The following is a 27,954-nucleotide window of genomic DNA, read 5'->3' as shown; positions in this document are numbered from 1 at the left end:
AAAATGACAATTCGGTCATCACTTACTCATCCTTTACTCATTTCAAACCTCTATGAGTTTTTTTTTTACTTCTGTTGAACACAAGAGACGACATTTTAAAGAATGTTGAAAACTGGTAACCATTGACTTCCATAGAATGTTTTTCCTACTGTGGAAGTCAATGGTTACTGGTTTTCCCACAGACATCAAAATATCTTCTCTACTAAGCCTTTACTCGTTTCAAACCTTTATGAGTTTTTTTCTACTGTAAATCACTAAAGAAGATATGTTGAAGAACGTTGAAAACCGGTAATCATTTACTTCCATGGAATTATTTTTTTCCTACTGTGGAAGTGAATGGTTACTGGTTTCCAACATTTTTAAAAATATCCTTTCTACTCATTTCAAACCTTTAGTCTTTTTTTATTTTATTTTTTTTTACTTCTGTTGAACACAAGAGAAGATATTTTGAAGAATGTTGAAAACCGGTATTCCTTTTTTTCCATTGAATTAGTTTTTCCAACTGTGGAAGTCAATGGTTATTAGTTTCCAACATTTTTCAAAATATCTTATCTACTAAGCCTTTACTCATTTTAAACCTTTAACAGTTTTTTTTTCACTATTGAACACAAAGGAAGATATTTTGAAGAATGTTGAAAACCGGTAACCATTGACTTCCATAGAATTTGTTTTTCCTACTATGGAAGTGAATGGTTACTGGTTTCTAACATTTTTCAAAATATATTTTCTACTAATCCTTTATTCGTTTCAAACCTTTATAAGTTTCTTTCTACTGTTGAACACAAAAAAAGATAATTTGAAGAATGTTCCATAGTATTCCTTTTTCCTAGTTTGGAAGTGAATGGTCACAATTTTTCAACATTTTTCAAAATACCTTCTTAATTAATCCTTAACTTATTTTAAACCTTTATGAGTTTCTTACTTATGTTGAACAAGAGAGAAGATATTTTGAAGAACGTTAAAATCCGGTAACCCTTGAGATAAATTTTATTTGTTTTTCCTACTATGGAAGTGAATGGTTACTGGTTTTTTTTAAATATCTTCTCTACTCATTATTTACGCGTTTCAAACTTTTTTGAGTTTCTTTCTACTGTAAAACACCAAAGAAGGTATTTTGAAGAATGTTAAAAACCGGTAACCATTGACTTCAATGTTTTTCCTACTATGGAAGTCAATGGTTACAGGTTTTTGGCTTTATTCAACATATCTTCATTTGTGTTTAACAGAAGAAATTCATAAACATTTTGAACCACTTGAGTGTCTCAGTAAATGATCTTTTTGTGAGCTTTGTTTAGATGAAGGAACGATTGTAAATCTGTGTGTGTGTTAATGAAAACTCTCCGAGTGTCTCAGATGAAACCCTCCAACAATCCGGCTTCGTGCTAGGGTTTGGCTTGATCAGAAAAAAATAACAAAGATTTATAGCTAAACGCAGATGGTCTTTCATTAGCACGAGGCCTGACACACACACACAGTCACATTTTTACACGTCGTTCCACAGATATAATGCTGTTATGTGCAGTAATGTGACGAATCAACATTCTTTTGCTGAGATTTGCCAAGTTGAGTAAGAGCTTCACACAGAAAACATGCACATCTATACTTGTGTTGACCACACATGAGCTGCTGCTGTTGTCTGCATGAAAACAAAATTCATTCATTTTCCTTCAGCTTAGTCCCTTATTCATCAGGGATCACCACAGTGGAATGAACCACCAACTATTCTAGCATTTGTTTTACACAATGGACGCCCTTCCAGCTGCAAATCAGTACTGAGAAACACCCATTCACACTCATACACTACGGACAATTTAGCCTACCCAATTCACCTGTACCGCATGTGTTTGGACTGTGGGGGAAACCGGAGCACCCGGAGGAAACCCACGCGAACGCAGGGAGAACATGCAAACTCCACACAGAATTGGGCAGGCTAATTTGTTTGTAGTGTGTGTGTGTGTGTGTGTGTGTCTGTGTATATTTCCCAGAGATGGGTTGCGGCTGGAAGGGCATCCGCTGCGTAAAAACATGCTGGATAAGTTGGCGGTTCATTCCGCTGTGGCGACCCTGGATTAATAAAGGGACTAAGCCGACAGGAAAATGAATGAATGAATGACTCTTCTTTCATTTCAGTAGGTTGTTTTTTTGTAATAATAATAATATTAACAAAACACATTATTAAACTTTGGCACTGTGATATTAGTGTACTTTTTAAAAGTTTTTGTTGATTTTAAGAAGTAGGAAATATGTAAATTATGTAAACAAACCTGTAATTAATACAACACAATATGTCATTTAATTTACTAACATTTAATGAAAAGTTTAATAATAAACTTTTATTTTGTCATTACCATCTGACAGCATAGTCCTGCCACAGCAGCTAGTGAAATATTCATATAAAATTCATATTATTAAAAATAATAATGATAATAATTAATTCATTCATTTTCCTTCGGCTTAGTCCCATTATTCATCTGGGTTCGCCACAGCGGAATGAACCACCAGCTTATCCGGCATATATTTTACACAGCGGATGTTCTTCCAGCTGAAACCCGGTACTGGGAAACACCCATACACACTCATTCACACACGCTCTCATATGCTACAGCCAGTTTAGTTCATCAATTCCCCTACAGCGCATGTGTTTGGACAGTGGGAAGGAGGAAACCCACGCCAACACGGGGACAACATGCAAACTTCACACAGAAATGCCAACTGACCCAGCCGGGACTTGAACCAGTGACTCTCTTGATGTGAGACGACAGTGCTAACCACTGAGCCACCGTGACGCAATACATTTTTTAATGGAAACAATTTATTTTCTTTTTCAGCTCTACAAGCTTTTTCAGCTTCTTCAATATTTCATAGCTTGACACTTAATAGTTGGTCAGTCTAACAAAACAAGCACACGAACCATCTGTAGCTGGCATGTTTACTCCGCAGTCGTTATCGCAAACACTAAAAGCTTTTCTGGGCTGCCGGAAACAGCCTTTTTTGTGTGTCCTTGAACTTAATAAGCTCAGATTGTGTCTCTGCAGTGATAAGGATCTGCTGTTTGGGCTGTTAACCCCTTGCATAATGTTACTGATGGGTTTTGATGGCCTACTCTGTCCTTCAGGCCCCGTTTACACTAGTGCGTTTTAGTTTTAAAACGGCGTTTTAGAATGAAAACGATCCGCGTCCACACTCGCGTTTTACCCAGCGTTTCTGAACTGCTCTCCGTCCACACCAAAACGCTGAAAACGCACATCACGTGACCACACACACACTTTGGCAATCGCTGGAGCCCATCTACCCAGATGAGAGCTCTGCTAGTCGGACTTCTCATCAAGCATCTCCCGCTGGATCTAATCTCACTATATTTATTAAACGGGATATTTCATTTATCTTGTTGTCTTTATCTAACGACATATTCCCTGACTTTGGTCATTGGAATCTATTACTTGTTCTCAGGTAACGTGTTTTGGCTGAGCGCAAAGATAAGTTAATGATTAATGTAAGCACGTAGCCTACATTCTGTATATTGACTGATCGCTTGCCTTTATTTCCTATAATGTATAAACTTAATGTATGTTATACTTTTATAATGGCCATTATCGATTATTAAAACTGATATTCAGCAAAAGAGAGGGTGTGTTTCGTATTTTCACTGAAATTGAAAGGAGACAGTTGTTATCGGCTCCGTTTTGTTATAAATATCCACACAGTGAAGATGACGCTCATATATGCAGCACGGCGCCTCAACATTTCTGCTGTCTGTTTAGTTGTTAATATTAAAATAAAAATAGGCAGTTCCTTATATCAAGTTTACATTTTATTGTTGAGAAAGTGAAACAACGTAGCCAGGGTGATGTGAATGAAGTTATAAAGTACACTATTCCCTGTGAAGATTGACGCGTGTCCTCGGTATGTTTTCCATATCAAACTGAGAAGAAGAGATGCAGCCTTGATCAAACTTGCGAAGTCTGAACTTACACGGAGAAGATTCAGGACTGAACTGTGTGTTAGGCTACTTAATATTGAGGAAAAGCCCCAATCAGAGAGGCGAATGTCTGCAGCCCCGCCTCCGTTTTCAGATGTCTCCGTCTTTCCCCATCCACACTGAGACGGAGCAGCAGCGTTTCAGAATGAAAACCGCCTCTCCAGCGTTTTCGAAACGCTCCGTTTTCGGCGCTCGAGAACTCCGGCGTAGTGTGGACGGATGGCGTAACCGTAGCAAAACTTATGCGTTTTCAAACTAAAACGCATTAGTGTAAACGGGGCCTCAGTCTTTACTATAATCTCTGATAGCGTTGAATGGAAATTTGTTAAATGTCACACAGTATTGCATGAGCATCAGAAATGGCCTTTTTGATATCTCGTTTCTAAGATGTTTCTCACTCCAGGGCAATAATATGATTGCATTTTTAAATAGTTCAAATTTTAAAATGACATCAGGTAAATTTGGTATACTGTGTATATACGCTCACTGGCCACTTTATTAGGTACACCTTACTAGAACCGGTTTGGACCACGTTTTGCCTTCAGAGCTGCCTTAATCCATGGCGTAGATTCAACAAGGTACTGGAAATATTCCTCAGATATTTTGCTCCATATTGACATGATAGCATTACGCAGTTGCTGCAGATTTGCACATCCATGATGCCAATCTCCCGTTCCACCACATCACAAAGCTGCTCTATTGGATTGAGGTCTGGTGACTGTGGAGGCCATTTGAGTACAGTGAGCTCATTGTCATGTTTAATAAAGCAGTCTGAAATGATTCACGCTTTATGACATGGTGCGTTATCCTGCTGGAAGCAGCCATCAGAAGATGAATACACTGTGGTCATAAAGGGATGGACATGGTCTGCATCATTACTCAGGTAGGCTGTGGCGTTGACACCATGCTCAATTGGTACTAATGAGCCTAAAGTGTGGCGATAAAATCTCCCCCACACCATTACACCACCACCAGAAGCTTGAACCATTGATACAAGGCAGGATAGATCCATGCTTTCATGTTGTTTAGGCCAAATTCTGAACCTACCATCCAAATGTGGCATCAGGAGCCGAGACTCATCAGACCAGGCAACGTTGCAGGCAAAGCCTGTGTGAATTGTAGCCTCAGTTTCCTGTTCTTAGCTGCAGAAGTGACACCCGGTGTATTAGGTACAGGTGTACCTAATAAAGTGGCCGGTGATTGTATACAGGGAAAAAAAAATAAATTCTGCAAATAATTACAAAGAAATTACAAATAACATTGAATTGTGCATGCTTTTTTGAGGTTTTTAACACATTGTGTGCTAACTATTTCATGATTTTTGTAAATTTTGTTACAAATAATTTAAACTATATTAAATTAATCATTTTCATTCGGAATGTATAAGTAAATTTTAAAGATAATTAAAAGAAATGACTCTGAGTTAGACTTTGAGTTTAGTATAGTGGTTTGAAGCATAAAAAAATGACACGACTGCAGTTTTTGCTCCTACTTTCTCTGTAAATTTAAGACAAATAATAAACAAATTAAATTAAATTAAACATTTAGAAGTATGACAAGAAAGTGTAGATAACTCCAAAAATGATGTGGAAATTGCTAGTAAATTTAACAAGTAATTACAAGGAAACAACACTCTAAAAGGGGTGACACGGTGGCTCAGTGGTTATAAAGTCGCCTCACAGAAAGAAGGCTGCTGGTTTGAGTCCCAGCTGGGCCAGTTGCCATTTCTGTGAATTGAATAAAATAAATTGGCCGTAGTTTAGTGGGAATGTGAGAGTGTATTGGTGTTTCCCAGTATTGGTTTGCAGCTGGAAGGGTGGTTCATTCCACTGTGGCGACCCCTGATGAATAAAGGGACTAGGCCGAAGAAAAATGAATAAATGAACACTTTAAAAATGCTGTGCTAGATTAAACATGGACAAACGCAACCATTGGGTGATTTCATAGTGAAAACAAGAATATTTAGATTGTTTTAAGGGAAAAACAAACATAATTTTGGCTTGCAAGTTTTATTTTCTTCTTTTTTTTTATTGTGGAGCTCTGCAATTAACAATGAACATAATAACCTTCATTTACCTTTAAAAAACATGTTAAAACAATGATATAAACTCAAGATAATAATAAAAATAATTATAAAAAAACAAGATAAAAATAATAGTTTATCTTCTGAGAACTTCCTGACACCATAGATACCGTATACAGATTAAGGAAAATTCAAAGCAGTTTGTACTTTTTGTCTTATTAGTAAATTTTGTCTTATCACAGTCCATTAAGACTATAATCTCCTTTTCCTTTTTTTTGACGGGTTAAAAATAACGAGAATACATCTATCACAGAAATACAATTCACATTATATCTTCATTCATTCATTTTCCTTCGGCTTAGTCCCTTTATTCATCAGGTCGCCACAGCGGAATGAACCGCTAACTTATCCAGTATGTTTTACACAGCAGATGCCCCTCCAGCTGCAACCCAGCTTACTTTAAAAAAGTAACTCAAATATTATTACTCTTTTTTTAGAGTAATGCGTTACTTAATTCGTTACTCATAAAGTAATATTACGTATAGCGTTACTTATAATGCTAACGTTACCCCCCAACACTTCTTATCATGATATCAGATTTTTACATTATCACCGTTGTAAAACGTTACTGCATTTCATTAGTATTATCCTAAATCTCTCCGTGACCTCTTACTTTACTCTTCTCCATGTCTCCATCTTCTTAATGGATGCAGGAATTATCAAGCAGCCAGTAAAGGACGTGTTAAGCTCTCCGGTGTATTTTCCAGCCATCGTGACAGTCTCCACAGGTGTTAGCATTTAGCCGGTCACACCTGGAGGGGATTGTCGAGTGTGTTACGTGTGCGTCTGCGCTTTTTGTTCTAGCAAACGGAAGTATGACAATGTCCACAAGGCTCAAGCGGAGCTGGAATATAAAGCACATCTGTTTCCACATGTGCAAAAGCTCGAGCGTTAGCCCACATTCCCAGCATTCTGCCTTAACTGTAGCGGCCGTAATCAAAACAAAACGCTAGCATGACGTAAAGCTTAGCATTGTGCTATTTCGAGACGCACGTGCAACTCCGTCACACTTTATTTTAATGTACAATTGAAGCTATTAACAAACCATTAACTAAGACGTTTAGCTCAATAAACCACTAATTAGCTGTTTATTAGTAGTGGTTGGGTTTTGTGGGTGGGATTAGGATGTAAAATGAGATGGGCTACTTTATAATTGCTAATAAACAGGTGATATCCCTGCTGAAAAATCCAGCTTAAACCAGCCTTGGCTGGTTGGCTGGTTTTAGCTGGTCGACCAGGCTGGTTTTAGAGGGGTTTTGGCCACTTCCTGGCTGGTTTCTAGCCATTTCCAGCCTGGTCTTAGCTGGTCAGGCTGGGAGATGACCAGCTAAAACCAGCTTGACCAGCCTAGCCAAGCTGGGAGTCCAGCCAAAACCAGCTATTTCCAGCTTAAACCAGGCTGGTCAAGCTGGATTAAGCTGAATTTGGCTGGTAATTTTCCAGCCTGACTAGCTAAGACCAGGCTGGAAACCAGCCTGGAAATGGCCAAAACCCCTCTTAAACCAGGCTGGTCAACCAGCTAAAACCAGCCAACTAGCCTAAGTAATAAGCCATAAGTAAAATAGTGTGAATAGTTACTTACTTACCAAATTTTATCCTAAATCTCTACTTTCCTCTTGTAACATAAAGGCAACTAAGTCATTGTCCTCACTTTTTGGTGTTTTTATTTTTTTTATTAAAAGCTATTTTATAAAATGTTATTTTTTTATTAAGTCATATTATTATTGTGTTAATTATATATTCTGTTTTTCTGTGTTGCTGTTTTAAAATATTTTATTAATTTATTAATCTAATATTTTTTATGTATTTATTTATAGGCTACATTAATTTATAATTCATGTAGCCTGTTTGTTTTCTTATTTTGTCTTTTTTCTCTCTCTTTGTCTTTCTGAATGTAATCTCTGCTATGTACTGTTTGGCATCCCTAAGCCTTGGCTTTTTATTTGATATTTATTTGATGACCTCTGTTGACTTTTGTAGCCTTTTTAATAAGCAAGTGTTAAAAAAAGCACTCTTGCCTCTTTTGTGTGTTTCAGCTGCAGTGTGTGTGTTTGTGTGTGTGTGTGTGTATGTGTGTGTGTGTGAATATTTCTTGGCATCGTTGGTGGTTTTGTTGAGCGTCGGCCAAAAGTAATAATGAGAGCTTTGTTTTGCTTGGAGTTTCACACTTTGGTGTGGTGAGGACTCTTATTTTGATTAACAATTCATGTAAACCATGCTCAATTGTGGGTGGTAAACTGTTGAAGACCTGACTGCTGTTTGGGAAAAAAAGATTTAATTAAATAATAATTTCACTTTAAATAGGGGTGGTGCAGTAGGTAGTGCTGTCGCCTCACAGTAAAAAGGTGGATGATTCGAACCCCGGCTGGGTCAGTTGGCGTTTCTGTGTGGAGTTTGCATGTTCTCCCCGTGATCTAGTGGGTTTCCCCCACAAGTCCAAAAACATGCGGTACAGGCGAATTGAATAAGCTAAATTTGCCGTAGTGTATGTGTGTGAATGCAAGAGTGTATGCTTGTTTCCTAGTTTTGTGTTGCAGCTGGAAGGGCATCGGCTGTGTAAAATGAATGCTGTATAAGTTGGCGGTTCATTCAGCTGTGGCGAGCCTAGATTACTTAAGGGACCAACGGCCGCTTCAGCGTCAACGCTTGACAGAGGGCGTGTCTGAAGTTGGGGCTGACGTGATCGTCATAGCAGCGTCAGCCAATTAAATTAGTCAGCAATAGGCCACTGTCTGAGCTGGTGTATTTGCATAAAGCAATCTGATTGGCTGACGCTTCCGTTGGCACTTAAAAAGTTGTGAAAGTCCCAACTTCTGCAGCAAACAACACCATTGAAGCGGCACCGACGGACCCACAATGCAGTTTGGCAATGCCTGACGTCACCCATTCAACGTAAATGGGAAGCGTTGAGGCTGTAAGCCTGAATGAAAATGACTGAACGAAATAGAGGGGAAACACAGTGACTCAGTGGTTAGCACTGTCATCTCAAAGCAAGAAAGTCACTGGTTTGAGTCCCAGCTGGGCCAGCTGGCATTTCTGTGTGGAGTTTGCATGTTCTCCCCGTGTTGGCCTGGGTTTCCTCCGGGTGCTCCGGCTTTCCCCACAGTCCAAACACATGCGCTAAAGGGGAATTGAATAAACTAAATTGGCCGTGTGTGTGTGTGAATGAGTGTTTTCCAAGACTGGGTTGCAACTGGAAGGGCATCAGATGTGTAAAACATATGCTAGAATAGTTGCCGGTTCATTCCACTCTGGCGACCCCTAATAAATAAAGGGACTAAGCTGAAGGAAAATGAATGAATGAATAAATAAATAGAACAATGCTATAAATAATGACCAAAAATGACTTAGACTCTTATAGCAATCATATTTCCCACATAACCTAATGTAATTGAATTACATTGTGAATTAAAATTAATAATAAAATAAAAATACAAGTCAACAAAAAGTGTTTTTTTATTTACTTTTATTTTTTTTAATAATATGCCATGATTCTCTGATCAAGAGCCTATGAAAGCTTTCATCTATAAGACTAAATATAATATAATCTAATAAATATAAACTCAACGGCCGCTATTTTAGGTAAACCTTACTAGTACCGGGTTGGACCCCCTTTTGCCTTCAGAGCTGCCTTTATCCTTTGTGGTGTAGATTCAACAAGATACTGGAAATATTGCTTAGAGATTTTGCTCCATATTGACATGATAGCATCCCACAGTTGCTGCAGATTTGTCGGCTGCACATCCATGATGCCAATCTCCCGTTCCACCACATCCCAAAGCTGCTCTATTGGATTGAGCTCTGGTGATTGTGGAGGCCATTTGAGTACAGTGAACTGATTGTCATGTTCAAGAAGCCATTCGTAGATGATCTGCGCTTTGTGACATGCCTTGTTATCCTACTGGAAGTAGCTATCAGAAGATATACTGTATGCAATTTATTAATTAGTTTAAATTATAAAAAAAATCTTCCTGACTGAACATCTATCTAACCAACGCAATTTTACAGCAATTCAGAACGTTTTGATTTAGTGGCTAATTCGTATAAATTAGTTCGATCAAATTCGTACAATTTAGTACGATTTGCTCATCACCCAATGACGGTTGGGGTAAGGGGTGGGGTTGGGTGACACGCCTCCTTTTTAAAATCGGACATTTTTGTACGACTGAACTTTACAAATTTGTAAGAATTAGCCACTAAACTGACAAAACGTAAAATACGTTTCCTTATGAGACCAGGCTGATCTAACTGACAAAAAATGTTACGAATCCCAATTAACTTATTAAAACAAAACAGGGCTGCAGTGGGACTCCTTTTCAGCCCTGGAGTTTCAAGCCTCAGACCGGCCCACCTCAGTTCACGACTGACTATATTAAAATAAGGTCATTTCCAAATCAGTTTCTAATTACACTATCACTTCTTTTTTTGAGAAAACAGCTGCTTTAGAACTTCAAATGTTCAACAACCCTAACAGTCTTATATGTCTTAACAATAAAAATGAAAAAAAAAAAATTTCTCAGACGAGGATCGAAACAGGGTCTGCCGCGTCGTAAATTAATGTGCTATCCACTGAACCACAACTGCTGTTCATAGTGTTACGACTCATCGATGTTATATCATCATTAACCTGCAGTCTGCATCTTGCTCACTAAGCTGCGAGAAAAAAGCAGCCTGATCTCACGAGAAAACGTAAGTATTTTACGTTTTGCCAGTTTAGTGGCTAAGTTTAGTGGCGAGTTCAGTCGTACGAAATGGTACGATTTTAAAAAGGAGGCGTGGCACCTGACCCCACCCCTAACCCCAACCGTCATTGGGGGATGAGCAAATCGTACTAAATTGTACGAATAAGATCGTACGAATTCATACGAATTAGCCACTAAATGAAAAAGTTACGAATTGCCGTGAGATTGTGTTGGAAAAAAGATAAAAAGAGTAGAGCTGCGGTGAAATAATGAATAAAAAGCTGTGGTCAAGTAAATAAATAAATAAATTTTAAAAGTGTGACTGCTGAGAGCAACAGATTCTGGAGCTAGGGACACCGACCCTCGCGGCCAAAAAACGGACCGGCCTACCGGGAATTCTCCCGGTCCTCCCGATTAGCCAATCCGGGCCTGAAACAAAATAAAGCGACTTAAAAATACTGTTGTCTTGACTTTTGGTCATTATTAAATTTACAGTGCACCTTTCTTTAGTTTGCTCTATAAATAAAACAACACTAACAATAAGAACAAACTAAATTATACTGTACATATATATGAATTTATCATTACTAATACATATTTGTACATTTCGTCTTCTTATTATTTTTATTATTGCTATATACCATTGTACTCCAATATATAGCCATCCTTAATCTTTAACCCATATAAAATCGAACATTGTTCGGCAAAGATCTGTCTGTTTTCTTTCAGTCAGTCCTTCATTAGTTTGCCCTCTTTTCCACTTCTCTTTTGCTCTCAGCTGACCTGCAGCTCTAAATGATTTTCAGCTGTGTGCATGCGTGAGAGAGTATGTGTGTGTGTGTGTGTGTGTGTGTGTATAGTCACATGTTTGCGTAGCAGCATCAGTGTGTGACTCTCCTTCCTCCTCTTTCTGAAAATATGCAAAAGCGAGAGCCAAAGTTAGAGCTTTGACCATTTTAGCCCAATTATACACATGTACAGCAGCAGTTTAAAGCTGTAAGCCTGCTCAAACAAACTAGACATGACAAATGACATTCATGCCTGAATTAAAAACAGCACACATAGGCTTTGTATTATTAACTGATCAAATATGAACTCAACAATCACCCTATAAATCAGTAATTACAGCCACAGAGAGTGAATCTGGCAGTATATGTGTTATTTATACCCTTAATTTCAGCTCTTTGTCCTCTTGACTATTGTTAATTGTGACCTCTGTGAGATAAAGCCAGTTCTACAATGACCTGGAGAATGCTGACCATCTGTTACAGCCAATAAAAAACCTGCCCCGCCCCCTGAGCTGACCCTGTCAGCTGATTGGACAGCAGGAAGCTGAACTGAGGGCTGATTGGATCAAACAGGCTGGCAGTCAGTCACTGCTGTTCAGTTTTATTGATAAAGAGGAGCTATTATCAAATACCTGCAAACATCTGTCCATGAGAATCTCCCCTTGCATTAAATGCTCCCCTTTATATATTAAAAATCTCTTTCATAAGAGGTTTAAACAAAGTTGTGTGTCTATATAAGCAGCTTCTAGTGGTAAAAGGTATTAATTTTATTTTTATAATCAGAGTTGGTATAAACAGTCAGCAGAAATACTTTGATTGACATTGTCTCTTTGTACGTGTCATCAGAAGGGGAAAGCTCCGCCCACTAGTGACCATCACTCCTTCATTAGCATAGGACTTTAGACTTGTTTTTGAATCTGCCACTATGCTGACACACTCTCATGTGTAGCTCCGCCCTCTTCTGAAAAGAACACAATCTCATTTGCATTTAAAGCGACAGTCACCAAAACACCACAATTAGGATCAAAGCCTAAATGGGTCAGCTTCAGAGAGTTATAAAACATTATCTGTGTGGTATTTGAGTTGAAACTTCACACACACTGACTCTAGACACATCAGAGACTTACATCTTGTAAAAATGGGCATAATAAGTTCCCTTTAAGATTTAACGAAGCTTCCTGTCTAGAATGAACTAATTTTAATCATATTTCTTACATAATTAATTAGCCAGAACTTACATTTTCTTAACCTAAAGTTTTTGACACACATTTGGGATTGAAATTTAATGATAAACACGAATATGTATCACTATTAATGAGCCACTAAAAAAATTAAATCTAAAAATTTAGTTTGTATATTCTAACAATCAAGTTATTTTAGTTAGAAATCAATATGTACAGTGCTCAGCATTTATAAGTACAGCCCTCACAGATGTATCTTTAAATTCATAGTTTTAATAGGAAGCTCTACAATATTATATTTGTGCAGATACATTAGATTAGTCAGTACTGAAGCCAAATCTGGAGCTTATCTAACAAAATAACTTACGATAACGCTTTAAAAGCTAGTACAGCCAAATTTATGCTATAGAAAAATATTAAATACAAATTTAAAAGTGGAAAAATCAAAAGAAGCAACAACATGGGAAAATTTTGTTGAGAGTTTGTAGGTTGTAATTTATTTTTGCAATACTTTGCTTGAATTGAATTGTCTTATCTTTCAATTTCTATAATATTTTTGGTGACTAAGCTATCATTTTAATAAATATATCTGTTTAATAAATCTGTTTTGTTTATACAGGGCTGCTTTTCAGAAGATGTTTTAAATTTAAAGATTTGATGCTGGTAATTCTCATGGTTATATGCTCTTGTAAATTTAATGCAACAATATATATATATAAATGAAGTTACTCATTACTAGTGTTGGGGGAAATTACTAAGGTAATGCAATATTTACAATATTGAGTTTCTTCCCAAAAAAGTAACTAGTTGCATTACTCAGTTACTTTATATGGTAAGCAATGCGTTACGTTACTTTGAGTTACTTTTGCGTTACTTTTTCTGACCTGGCTGAGGCTTGATCTCTTTCAGAACTCGCAGGGTATTTTTCTTCTTTTTTTAAATAAAGGAGCTCTGCAATTAACAACACACTGTAAAACCTTCATTTACCTTTAAGTGAAGTTTATTCATAAACTAATTTCGAGAAGATCACGTGCTTATGATTTATCACGTCCAGTCTCGTATTTGCTAATCACTAATCTTCCAATCATATGAGCCCTAAGGCACCATAAATAGCCTCAGTTTTCAGTTCACTTTATCTTCGTTTGGAAGAAACCCCCCTCCTCCCCTATTCTCCTCCTTTACCTGCGATTGGGCGGCACGGCGGTCCAGTGGTTAGCACTGTGAACCACACAGCAAGAATACTGCCGGTCCTAGTTCTATAGGACCGGTGAGTGTTTCTGTGGGGAGTTTGTATGTCCTTCCCGTGTCCGCGTGGGTTTTCCCCGGGTTCTCCGGTTTCCTCCCACCATCCAAAGACATTCAACATACTTAACAATCAAGCTTGTCTAATTCCTTACGTTCCCTTAGCTACAGCGGCAGGGGAGTTCTGAGATCCACCGAGCTCGGGCTCCCTTCTTGCTCTGCCAACGGGAGGAAGCCCCGGGCTCAAGGAGCCCTTGAGCTCGGGGCTCTCTCCCGGGACAGCATGCCAAATAAGCTTTGTAAATCATCAGCTAAGTGTGAACTCTTGAATAAAAAACACATATAAAAAAATGATAGGATAATGTTCTCTTCGGCAAACTTCCTGACCCCACAGCTATCACTGTCCATTCAGATAATCCTCCTTTCCTTTTCTTCTATGTGTTCAAAATAAGGATAATATTTCTATCGCAAAAATGCTGTCTTCATTTCTGTCTGTGCATTCTCTTATTGTGTGCGCCATTTAACGCGACTTCATTAATATTAATTCTGCATTTTTTTAAAAAGAAAATTAACTAAACTAAAAAGATTAGACTTTTTAAAAAAGTAACTCAAATAATATTACTTAAATTTTAAATATTGAAAAACGTTGATAAGTAATGCGTTACTTTACTCGCTATTTAGAAAAGTAATATTAGTACGTAACTCGCATTACTTGTAATGTGTTACCCCCAACACTGCTCATTAAAACTGAAAAAAAAATTATGCATACATTTTGCTCCACAGAATTACAAACTTTAAATTTTTCAGGAAAGTGAACATTTTATATCATTTACAATGTGATATGAGAATAACAGTTATGGTGATTATTTCCTAAATTAAGCAAAAAATAGGGTGTGTTTGTTGCAGATGTGTGTGTTGGTCACTACAGTAACTGGTCTACTGTAAACACTCTGACTGTAGTCTTTTGTGTTTGAGTTGTGAGTCATTGAGCCCCCAAGACTGAGTCCACTCCTGTGTCACGAGGATTTGATGAATAGATGACTGTAATAAATCTACAATATTTCTTAACCACTTGTAATGTGCTTTATTGCACTGTGCACTGGTAGCTCCATTATAATATTGTGCTTTTTTATATTTATTATATGCCATTTAATGAATGTTGTGTTTTATCTTACAAAGTGTGTGCATGCAGTGTAAAATGTGAATAGTTACTTTAGTTTAAAAGTGAGTAAATGTGTTACCGTAAAAGCGGCAAGTTGACTTTACTTGAAAAGGTGTATAAATTCGACAAGTTGACTTAAAAAAATTTAGTAATTCGGCAAGTTGACTTTACCTAAAAATTGAGTAAATTCGACGAGTTGACTTTACTTGAAAAATTGGGTAGTTCGACAAGTTGACTTTACTTGAAAAGGTGTATAAATTCGACAAGTTGACTTAAAAAATTTTAGTAATTCGGCAAGTTGACTTTACCTAAAAATTGAGTAAATTCGACAAGTTGACTTTACCTAAAAATTGAGTAAATTCGACAAGTTGACTTTACTTGAAAAGGTGTATAAATTCGACAAGTTGACTTAAAAAATTTTAGTAATTCGGCAAGTTGACTTTACCTAAAAATTGAGTAAATTCGACAAGTTGACTTTACCTAAAAATTGAGTAAATTCGACAAGTTGACTTTACTTAAAAAATTGAGTAATTCGACAAGTTGGTTTTTACCTAAAAATTGAGTAAATTCGACTAGTTGACCTAAAAAATTAAGTAATTCGACAAGTTGAATTACTTAAAAAATTGAGCAAATTCAAAAAGTTGAGTTTACTTAAAAAGGTGAAAAAAATTCGACAAGCTGACTTTATTTAAAAAACTGAGTAAATCGACAAGTTGACTTTACTTAAAAAACTGAGTAATTCAACAAGTTGACTTTACTTAAAAAACTGAGTAAATCGACAAGTTGACTTTACTTAAAAAACTGAGTAAATCGACAAGTTGACTTTACTTAAAAAACTGAGTAATTCAACAAGTTGACTTAAAAATTTAGCAAATTCGACAAGTTGAGTTTACTTAAAAATTAAGTAAATTAGACAAGTTGACTTTACTTAAAAAAGGTAAAAGAATCCGACAAGTTAACTTTACTTTAAAATTGAGTAAATTAGACAAGTTGGCTTTACTTAAAAAATTGAGTAAAGTCATTACCTTAAAAGCGACAAGTTGACTTTACTTTAAAATTTAGTAATTTTGACAAGTTGTCTTTACTTGAAAAGATGAATAAATTCGACAAGTTGACTTTACTTAAAAAGTGAGTAAATTAGACAAGTTGACTTTACTTAAAAAATTGAGTAAAGTCATTACCCTAAATGCGACAAGTTGACTTTACTTTAAAATTTAGTAAATTCGACAAGTTGACTTTAAAAATTAGGTAATTTGATAAATTGACTTTACTTAAAAATTTAGTAAATTTGACAAGTTGACTTTACTTAAAAATCGAGTAAAGTCATTGCCTTAAAAGCGACAAGTTAATTTTACTTTAAAAGTGAGTAAATTTGACAAGTTGATTTTACTTAAAAAATGAATAAATTCGATAAGTTGTTTACTTAAAAAAATTGAGTAAAGTCATTACCATAAGTGTCAAGTTGACTACTTAAAAATTTAAGTAAATTTCTTACCTTAAAAGTAACAAGTTTACTTTATTTTAGAAATTGAATGAATTCGACAAGCTGACTTAAAAAAGTGAGTAAATGTGTTACCTTAAAAGCGACGAGTTGACTTTACTTAAACAGTGAGTAAATTTAACAAGTTGAGTTTACTTAAAAAACTGAGAAAAGTCATTACCATAAAAGCAACAAGTTGACTTTACTTAAAAAAGAGTAAATGTTTCGCCTTAAAAGCAACAAATTGATTTTACTTAAAAAATTTTGTAAATTTGACAAGTTGACTTTACTTAAAAGATGAATAAATGTGTTAGCTTAAAAGCAACAAGTTGACTTTACTGTTAAGTTAAGTTAAGTTAAATTAAGTAAAGTCATTACCATAAAAGTGACATGTTGAGTTTACTTAAAACTGAGTAAATGTGTTACCTTAAAATCGACAAGCTGACTTTACTTATAAAACTGAGTAAATATGATACATAAAAAGAAACAAGTTGACTACACTTAAAAAAGAAAGTGAACCCCAAAAAACTTAAGTAAACCCATTTTTACTTTGAATTGCTGACTTAATGTTTTACACACCGTTTACTCACTTTTTAAAGGAAATTACAGAGTGCTTTTTGAAAAAATGCATGTTAATGCGTCGTTTATTGTGTACTAAATGCATGTTTCTGTCTGTTTGTGCGTGTAGGATGCCATCTGCTAGCACCATGACTGGCGGGAGAGCATTGCTGCTCTGTACAAACACAGAGGACTGCATCTACCAATCAGCAAACGGGTATGTACAGTACACTTAAACAAAAAGTTCAACCAAAAATAAAAAGAACCCAATAATCTACTCATCATTAAACCATCTTTGATGTATATTATTTTCTACTATCAGACAAACAGAGTCGGAGTAGGTTTTAATCGTATCCTGGTTCTTGGCTACTGGATAATGGTGTTGTATAGTGACTTTTATTTTGAAGTTTAACAAAACTGCATAAATTTGTCGTCAAACTAACCAATATGCCACCAGGGTGCCATCACTTGTGGATCTACACATTTAACATTTTTTCTAGTATAAACTTAAATAACATTAACAAACGTTAACAAAGTTGAATAAATACTGTAATAAATGTATTATTAATTGTTTGTTTATGTTAGTAAATACATTATGGACCATTATCTTAATGTATTACCTAAACTTTTATGTCCCTTTATGGATGTTTAAATTTTTTTTTTTCTTAAAATTGGTGGAATTACGATTTCTTTACTGGTTCTGTTGGATTAATTGCATTTCTTGTTTGCAATTTTCCTGGATTAAACCCTAAGTTTTACATAGTTTCCCAAGAACAGGCTGTGCCACATCTCTCATACACTGTGGTATTAAAACCAAACATGTCCAATAACGTAAACCCTGATAGACTTCATAAACATCCCCAGGTGGGGATATTGAGGGTGACTTTGGGACAAGGCTAACTGTGAATGTTATTTTTACCGTGACTAATTAAACCCGCTTGGCACTGCCAACCCATGGTGGTTTTGGAATGCAACAGTGTGTTAGTGCAAGCTTTAAAACTGGCAGAAGAGTGGGCTAAATGAGTAAGCTTGTTATAATGAAGTGTTTTTGGTATACAGACAGTATCTTTGGCCAGATCCTGAGCGAACAAGATCAAGCTAAAGAAAACTGTTCGTCATCTGATGGTTTTAAAAGGGATTCATTCAATTCAATTTGTGCAGTGCTTTTTACATTAATGCAGCTTTACAAAAGGTGCATGTTACTGCATTACAATCAAATTAAGTTTAAGTTACAATCAAATACACAGTATTATTCATAAATATAGTTATCCTACAGTTTTACCGCCAACATAGACTCATTCTGAAAACGTAGCCCTATATTCATTCCTGGAGATCGCAAATTATGTAGCCAGAGGTATGTATGGCTGCATTTCGTCTTTGAAACGAACACAATGGGGCGGTATGATGCCGGTCCTTTACGCGCTTACCAGCTGAACGCTTACCTCTGTATGGACGCCTTTCCCGCCTGTCCTCGCCATGTATATCGGCAGACTTGAGACGCAGAGAGGAGTTAACCACGATGATGGTGTTTGAGTGTGACAAAAAACGGTTCCAGAAAAGGGACAAAAACAGAAGCCAAAAAATAAAAGAAACAAGTAAATAACAGGGTGAGAATGAAGCAAAATCTGAAAATGTGGTAAAAATCAGACGAGGACTTTTGTTTTTCTGGATTGCTTTTTAAAACTGTTGGTTGGGTTTAGGGAAGACGATGGACGGGTCAATCAGTGCTTTTGAAAACACTATCGGTTGGGTTTAGGGAAGGAGGAGGGTGGGTCAGTCGATCGCTTAGTCAGTCAGTCGACCGCAGCCTCTGATGAATTTATGTGAGAACAGCAGGCGCGAATGGCATTTGCGAGAGATATTTTAGATCTCAAAAAGTGTACACATGGTGAATTCGCAAAAACAAACACTGCAAAAAAAAAAAAAAACGTTACTCCTGGGACGTATTTGCCGCTCTCCAGAAATGTATATAAGGGTACGTTTTTAGAATGAGCCTGGGTGGTAGCTGATTTTGACTTTTGTAGCATTTTAAGATTTTACTTAAAATGTAACTTAAGTGCTTTATTGCTAATTTAAAAAAAATATATACAGTTGAAGTCAGAATTATTAGCCCAACTGAATTATTACACACTTACCTTCATAAGGACAGCTTTCCCGCTGTTACCTGTTAGTCCAATGGCTCGCCGTGAATGTCAGCAGACTTGAGACGCAGAGGGGAGTTGACCGTGATTATTAGGTCAGATTCTAACAAAAGCGGTTCCAGAAAATGGGTAAGACAAAAACAGAAGCCAAAAAAATAAAATAAACAAGTAAAAAACAGGGTGAGAATGTGGCAAAATCTGAAAACGTTGTAAAAATCAGACGATGACTTTTGTTTTTCTGTATTGCTTTTAAAACTGTTGGTTGGGTTTAGGGAAGACGGTGCACGGGTCAATCGGTGCTTTTGAAAACACTATCAGTTGGGCTTATAATGTATATAGGGGTACGTTTTCAGAATGAGCCTGGGTGGTAGCTGATTTTGACTTAGTCTTTCTTTGATGTGTTTTATCATGTTAGTTTTGTAGCACTTTGAGATTTTACTTAAATTGTAATTGTAAGTGCTTTATATATATATATATATATATATATATATATATATATTAGGGGTTTCACGATTTCGATTTTTAATCGAAATCGATCGAAATTTATGCTCAATTTCGATTATCGAATCAAAAAATAGAATCGTCGATGCTGCCACGCCCCCATGTCACGTCAGCTTGGCTTGCCAAGCGGGAAAAAACAGGCTTGTTGAAGTGCTTGTTGAACTGCAGATACAGGAGACCCGTCGACAGTACTTAAACCCTCTCCTCTTTCAATGAAGTCGATAGACAACACCGGCATCGCAATCCTCCGCCCGCCCCCGTTGCAAATCCGCTCGCGAAAAGTACACACTGGCATTTAAGAACGACAACGATTTGACATCCACAGTGGCGTGTAGCATTTCTGAGCAGCCCTCCTTCCTCTCTACCTCTGAAACATCACGTGACCACACAGACACAGACGCACACACACAGCCATACGAGCTTGAGACAGCAGGTCCAGGCAGTCAGAGGACTGCTTCAATCTTTCACTCACTTGTACTTAGTCATTTTAGCGAACACCTCAGATACTGTTGGCTGGTTCCTGGTGGTTGTGCATCTTTTTTACCGACGCCATTATAACGACACAGATCACTGCCTATTCACGAGTCCCGCAGAAAAAGTGATTGACAGGTGGTAATTATGTGTGTATCTTGTCTTTATTCATTTACTGTATGATTTGTTTATGGGTAAAACAAAGACCATGCAGGTCAGGTAGTTTAAACGGTAGGCTACAAATAATTAATTGGTCATTAATTAATTAATTATTCATAATCGAAAATCGAATCGAATCGTGCCTTTAGAATCGAAAATGTAATCGAATCGAGGATTTGGAGGATCGTGACACCCTTAATATATATATATATATATATATATATATATATATATATATATATATATATATATATATATATATATATATATATATTATTAATGTTATAAAATACTCCAAAAATTATTTTTGTTGCTTGTTCAAACTACTTATGTAAAATGTGCTGAAACAGTACAATTCTAGAGTTTTTTTTTTTTTGGGACAACTTAAATCTTGTATGTTCAGTCCACTTAAATATGTAAAAATAATTAAGTTAACTTAATCGATTTGTGCTGGGACAACATGAATAATTTGTGTTTCCTCAGCTTATAACGTCCTCAAGCAAGTTAGCTGGAAAGAAAGACAATGATTTCTATCCTGGCTGCCGATCGATGATGTACCTTCCAAGAGTTTGCACGGGCCTATTCCTGAAGGCAACAATAAGAAACAATCACAGATTTTGTCCCAACACAATTCTCATTTTTCCTCGATCCTAACTCCTCTCACCCCCTGTCTCTCTCTCTCGCTTCTTCTCTTTGGGGTTTTGGAGCTTGACCTACTTTTTCCTCTTGGCTGCCTCCAGCTTCATGAAATGAGATACATTAGCCAGAAAGAGAGAAAAAAACATGCCTAAAGAAAGTTGTTGAAAGTTTATTTGAATTTTCCAAAAGCCAACAGTTTGCATTTGAAAAGAGGAACCACTATTTGGAGGCACGTTGGAGAAGATTATCTCTAAAATTGTGCAGCGTTAGCACACACACAGTTTTCAGGGTCACATTTCCTTTGTTTGTTTGTTGGTGCAATGTCATTGGATGGAATCCAAGGTTATGTTTATTGACTGAGCCAATTAAAGAAAGGGAATGATGCACGCCTGTCCCTTGAACCTTGACCCAATGGTGGAAACTTATTTGGTCAAACATTCACAGAGAAATCTGACTTTCAGATGCGCCCCAGGCAAATCCACATCCTTCAGTTTGATGCATGTATGGTGACTCAATTGAGCTGTGAAAGACTTCTTTTGTCCACAGAGGTCAAAAAGCCAGTGTGCATCTTGTTTGCTCTTTAGGTTTTGCATTTAAAAAGTTATTTTAAGCATGGATTATTTTCATATTCTCAGTACTGGAAGTCATCATACACTCTCAGAAATAAAGGTACGCAAGCTGTTACTGGGATGGTACCTTTACAAAAGGTACAAAATTAATACAAGGATACATATTAGTACCTAAAAAGTTCAAATATGTTCCTTATAAAATTTTTAGGTACTAATTTATACTTTTGAGGTACCAATATGGACCCTTTAAGTATAAATGCGTATCTTTTGAAAAGGTACCACCCCAGTGACAGCTTGCGTATCTTTATTTCTGACAGTGTAGTTAGTAAACTTGAAGCATAGAATGGGAGAGTACAACAAATTCAACCCAGGCTAATTCTGAAAACGTACCCATAAATACATATCTGGAGACCGCACAATACATCCCAGGAGCTATGCTTATTATTATTATTATTTGCAGTTTTTGTGAATCTACAAGAGGCCACTGTGTACACTTTTTGAGATCTCAAATTTCTTTCCCGAGTGCCATTCGCGCCTGCTGTTCTCGCATAAACTCACCAGAGGCCGCTGTTGACTGACTGTTTAACTGACTGAATGACTAACCAACCAATCGACTGACCCACCCTCCTCTTTCCCTGAACCAATTTTATTGATTGATCTGCCCACCCACTTCCCTGAACCCAACCAATAATTTTCAGAAGCAATCTAGAAAAAACAAAAGCCCTCGCCTGATTTTTACCACCTTTTCAGATTTTACCACATTCTCACCCTGTTATTTACTTGTTTATTTTATTTTTTGGATTCTGTTTTGTCTTACCTTCTTTCTTGAAAACCTAACCCCGTCATCGTGGTCAACTCCTCTCTGCATCTCAAGTCCGCCGACGTACATGGCGAGCTAACGGGACAAACTGGTTACAGCAGTAAAGTCGTCCTTTCAGAAGTATTCGGTCAGCTGGTAAGCGCGAAAAGGAATGGCTTCATATCGCCCCGTAGCATTCGTTTACATACCTCTGGCTATATAATTTGCGGTCTCCAGAAACGTATATAGGACTACGTTTTCGGAATGAGCCTATGTTGAAGAAATCTTTATTTTACAATACTATTTGCTTCAATAATAAAAGAAAAGCTCCACTATGGTGTTATCAAGACTTTCAGAGTAAGAAAAACAATAGTGTAAGACTGATAATGGCAGCCAGAAGAGAGAATAATGTCAGATTTACTGTCCTGCCCTCATAGACACTGCATTAGAAACACCTTGCATAAGTGGTAATTAAAAATCTTTCAAGGATTTAAGATGCTGATCACTATTATGAAAGTCTTATGAAAAGGGTGCATTTGCAATTAATACCAAAAGAAAAACTTTTGGTTGATCCCGAAATCTAGACTGCATTCTATACAGTCTAGTGGTCGTGAGAGACGAATGTAATTCAGAAAATGTAATTATGCATGAGTGATGTTTTTGAAACGTGACCTTAAAATGCACAGACTCTCTAATTGCTATCTAATCCCTTAATGACTGTCAGACACTCTTGATGTGTTTAGCATCTTTTCTCCTGTGGTCTCTTCAGGCTCCACTGCTGCGGACTGAAGCTTGACCAGACCCAGTCTGTGGTGCTTCAGCGGTCAGACCTGTGTGGGGTCGGGGACAGTCTCTCGTCTCTCCCAAGCCCAGGACACACCATCATGCTTGCCCACAAGAGTCCCTCCAACCCTCGGCACATCGAGAATGGTCTGAGCAGCAAATCTCCCAGGACTCCCTCTGGGCTTAAAAGCGTAGCAAGTATTCGGGACAAGATTTCCCAATGGGAAGGTAAAACTGAGACCATCGGCTCAAACACCCAAACAGTGGCACTGAAGGACGCTGAAGCTGGGAAGAAAACAGGACAGCCTGAAGTACAAAGGAAAGACAGCAAGAGACTTTTCAACTGGGAGAGACAAAACTGCGGCAAAGAGAATGGGAGCAAGTTTGGAGAATCCCTACACACTTCTGAGGGACCCGTGAAGGAAAAGGAACTGATTTTGGACAAATCCCCATTAGGGAAAATGACAGAAACTGGTCAGGATAAAAAGTCAGTGTTGACGCACATTAAAAAACTTGAGCAAGCCATGAAAGAGACTCCTTCCAAATCTTCATTCTCAATGCCAGGCAATTATTTCTGCCCTGCTTCCAAAGAGGAGCAGGAAGAGTCAGAAAGGAGGGGTGTAGAGCCAATCTTTGGGATTCTGGATGTGGTGAGATCCAGTGGCAGGCGAAGTCGGGATCCTGAGAATGTCTACAGCGAACCTGGAGCTCCTTCCATCAACCCCTTGCCAAAACCACAAAGGACCTTTCAACATCACACCCAAACAAACAACCCTACGGCCAACCACAGTTTTATCAAGGGTAAACGGAATCTTCCCCCTTTACCCTCAATCCCTCCTCCCCCCCTACCCTCCTGTCCACCACCTGGAGTCTGTAGAAGGGCAACCGGAAGAGTTCGAGACTCCATTAACAGGTAAGAAGACTGATGTTTGAGGAATGATGGTTCATCCAGTATGACTGTAGGAATGAGCTCAAACATTGGACTGCATCTTGAAATGTATTTCACTTGGATATTGCACTGATAACAGACTTCTTAAAGGTGCACTATGTAAAATTGACCATTTAGTTGTGGAACTAGGTATTGGAGTCAAAATATATATAAAATATATATCTAAATATGTTAGATATCCAAAATATGCAGTTTTTTTTTTCACCTGATCCTCCTCCTTAAGGCTGATTTATACTTCTGCGTCAAACGCCGGCGTATGCTACGGCGCTGACGCATAGCCCTTCGCCGTGGCCGTCACCGTCACTGACGTGCACCTCCCAAAAAATGTAACTACTCGTCGCAACAACGCGTAGCGCAAGCTCTGTGATTGGTCGGCTTGGTAGCGCTGACAAGTCTGGGCGGGACCGAGAGCAGCGCGAATGGCGCGAACCCAATGTAGCGATTGTTTGCAAGTGTGGAGTCCCGTGAAGGAGCTCCGGATGGAAAGTTTTGTTTTGTGTTTACCTCATAGTTAAAGTTGCTGCACGTCCGCCGGTTGCTGCCTCAAAATGAGCGAGTTTGAGCCACTTGTACATCCCGGAAGTGTTCAGGAAAAGCAAAAAAGCAGAGAAGAAACTCGACACAGAGGAACATTTACACCTCACTGCCAACTAGCGTTTCGAAAGTGTTAATGCAGACCAACAGAGACAGAGCGCAGAAGTATAAATGCACAGCCACGCGCGTTGCATGCGCCGTGGGTTACGCCGGTCACTTGACGCAGAAGTATAACCCAGGCTTTAGACCGAATCCACATTCAATTCGAAGGGTCATGCGCATTCCAAGAGTTGGCATTGTCTATTATAATTGTTGAACTTTTGTATTTAAAATACATTCATTTTATTTGTCTCTTGATTTTAAGAAGCCTTCTTTCATCTCAGAAATATTGCTAAGAAGCATGTTATCTCAAATGCAGAAAAGCTAGTTCATGCTTTTATGACTGCTAGATTAGATTACTGCAATGCTCTGCTCGCTGTTTGTAATGCATCAACCAGGGCTTTTTTTTTAAACCGGCCTCTCCTCCTCAGACTGAATGCGCATGCAGGTTGCCAGATTGATGATTGAGCCTTACACTGTAAGCTGCTCCGCTAATGTTTGCAATATTGAAATTGCTTGCAAAATAAAAGCCAGCTCATGTGGAACTCCGAATCTGCATCTCATTTCGGAGCCTGCTACTGTCTTCCGGAGGCTGCATTTTCAGCAGCGCTTGCATACATTAAGGCAACCTAGAAGACTCAAACAAAACACGATATTTTCCACCAAGTGTGCCGAAATATAACTGCAGTGGGCTGGATATAGAGACCAAAACAAAGACAGAGGCTGCGTCTGACATCGCTTACTACTCGAGTAGGTGCTAGATTTGAATATGCGTGGCCGTTAGAAAAGAGAGTTCTATATAGCATGATTATGAGTAGTATGAATAGCATTCGGACTTTCTACATACGCCAATTGTCATCATGACATGACCTACACGCGTCAGTTGTGTTGCTTCATATCCATTCATAAATTCTCTCACACGGCATCATGGAATAGCGTAGCTGGAAGTTGTAGGTAATCCATATACTGTGAATTTAGACACACTACTCTGATCACATTTGTACTATATAGTACTATGTACTATTTAATGTACTACAGTGGTCCCTCGTTATTCGTGGAAGTTACATTCTAATAATAATCCGCAATAAGCGAAATCCGCAAAGTAGTCCGCTTTATTTTTTTTCATTATTATAGACGTTTTAAGGCTGTAAAACAGATCACTGCACATTTTTCACACTCTTCTCTCATTTAAACACTCTCAAAGTTTAAACCTTTGTAGAAAAATAAGTCCAGTATTGTAGAATGAAACCAAAGATCAAAACCATTTATTTATTCCGTAATGGCGCCCGACAGCCACATAATTTCTACCTTCCTTTAGCATGTCCAAATTTTGTACGATGGTAAGCATCTTCCCCTGCTTTTTGGCTGCTACCGCAGGTGCCTTTGACAGTGCACAATGTTTTGTAGACATTGTGGGGAGAAAACCTGCTCACATACAACATAGCACGTCGGTTAGCGATCAAAGATTAATGTAAATTTGGCAAGATGAATGCATTCGGTACTGTACAGGAGACACCGCATGGAGGAGGACCATGGTCTACAGCCCATCAGGACGCAAAACACAATCCGCCGTACTAGAAAATCATGTCAAATTATGCGAAAAAAATCGGAGAAACTGCGTAACCACGAAAAGTCAACATCGATTTAGCGAGGGACCACTGTATATAGTTGAGAAGTATGCATCTGCTCAGATGCAAAATTTCAAATGAGAATAACTGACTTTAATATAGTTTTTCAGATGAACAAGTATGCTCACTTACCATGTTTCTTAAATATCTCCAAACATATAATGGTATGGGGCGAGGCAGTGGCGCAGTAGGTAGTGCTGTCGCCACAAAGCAAGACGGTCGCTGGGTCGAACCTCGGCTCAGTTGGCGTTTCTGTGTGGAGTTTGCATGTTCTCCCTGCCTTCGCGTGGGTCTCCTCCGGGTGCTTCGGTTTCCCCCACAGTCCAAAGGCATACAGGTGAATTGGGTAGGCCCTAGAGTGTGTGTGTGTGTTTGTGTGTGAATGTGTGTGTGGATGTTTCCCAGAGATTGGTTACGGCTGGAAGAGCATCTGCTGCGTAAAAACTTGCTGGATGGGTTGGTGGTTCATTCCGCTGTGGCGACCCTGGATTAATGAAGGGACTAAGCCGACAAGAAAATGAATGAATAAATATTATGGTATTTTTATGATTTCATAGAGTTAAATCTTACCTACATCACCTTAACAAAGTCTACTTGGTGGCCACCTTGGTGTCACCCCTAGGCTCCCAGACAAATACAATCTGATATAAATGAAATGGTTTCTCCAAAACTGTCTGCCAAGCTTTTATTTTATAAAACATAATTCACTAGTACAATCTGCTCAAGTGGGATTATAAATTCAGCTTCTAAATCAGCCACATTCCTAAATGCCTTCACCAATAAGACAATTTCCAACATGTAGGACGTCTACCTACTCCTTATACTGTCTCGGCCTAATGTGAAATCTATTTTTAACACTGTTCAATAAATCATCAGCAACATCTCGCCTCAGTCCACCTTTCATAGTATTTGATGTATTCCCTTGAAAGCCTAATTTTGAATTTGTCAGGATTTAATTCCTCATCTCATATTTCTCTCTGTGGTATGTACCATTACAATCTTAGACACGCTCACCGGAGAAACGGCACGTGGACTGAAAGCACCTCACAAATTTATCAGCCTACCGTCTGATTTTTATGTCAAACTAATGTGAAAGTAAATCTTATGAAACCAAGACTCCTATATAGGGTTCCTGTCCTCAGTCTTTATGGGGATTCAGTTTTAACCGTAGTATTTATCAGTCTAGCCTATCTATGAAAATACATTTATAACATTTGACATTGTGGCGCAATCTTAATCTTTTGATAAAGAGATCTGTTTTTATTCTACACTGTAAAATCCAACAGTCGACTTTATCAAATGAAATGAGAGTAGTTAACTCAAAATTGACTAAAAGTTAATTCTACTCATTTGAAAAGAGTTTTGAACTCAGTGTTGAAGGTAGCTCAATAAGTGAAGTTTCACAAACAAATTTAGAGAGGAGCACGTGATATGATTGACCGCAGCTGGTTTCTTATCTACAATCATGAGCCAATTAGATTAATCCAAACTCACAATAAGTAGCCGAGCAAAAAATGACTCCCTTAT

At 37.8% G+C, this 27,954-nt stretch overlaps 1 protein-coding gene and 1 long non-coding RNA gene across 6 annotated transcripts in view; one reads left to right on the top strand and one right to left on the bottom strand.

The window, feature by feature from the left end:
- LOC137489311 (uncharacterized) overlaps nucleotides 1-27,954 on the bottom strand; it is a 100,183-nt gene that overhangs the window by 39,294 nt on the left and 32,935 nt on the right. For 4 of the 5 annotated variants that reach the window (XR_012400157.1, XR_012400154.1, XR_012400156.1 and 1 more), the window contains exon 1: nucleotides 6,676-6,798. The exons of the other annotated variant lie outside the window; for it this stretch is intronic. This is a non-coding gene — a long non-coding RNA (uncharacterized lncRNA). Of the gene's footprint in view, nucleotides 1-6,675; nucleotides 6,799-27,954 lie in introns of those variants that run through there. 5 annotated transcript variants of the gene reach the window in all.
- The window catches only part of si:dkey-82f1.1, an 88,591-nt gene that overhangs the window by 34,021 nt on the left and 26,616 nt on the right, over nucleotides 1-27,954 (top strand). The window contains exons 2-3 of the mRNA XM_021470581.2: nucleotides 17,286-17,372; nucleotides 23,204-24,130. Of these exons, the coding sequence (XP_021326256.1) occupies nucleotides 17,287-17,372; nucleotides 23,204-24,130 (1,013 nt within the window). The 5' untranslated portion in view covers nucleotide 17,286. The remainder of the gene's footprint in view (nucleotides 1-17,285; nucleotides 17,373-23,203; nucleotides 24,131-27,954) is intronic.

Source organism: Danio rerio, chromosome 25 (assembly GCF_049306965.1).
Source record: "Danio rerio strain Tuebingen ecotype United States chromosome 25, GRCz12tu, whole genome shotgun sequence".
Classification (NCBI taxonomy): Eukaryota; Metazoa; Chordata; class Actinopteri; order Cypriniformes; family Danionidae; genus Danio; species Danio rerio.
Note: the sequence above shows the minus strand (reverse complement) of the source record. Positions and strands in the feature narration are given on the sequence as shown.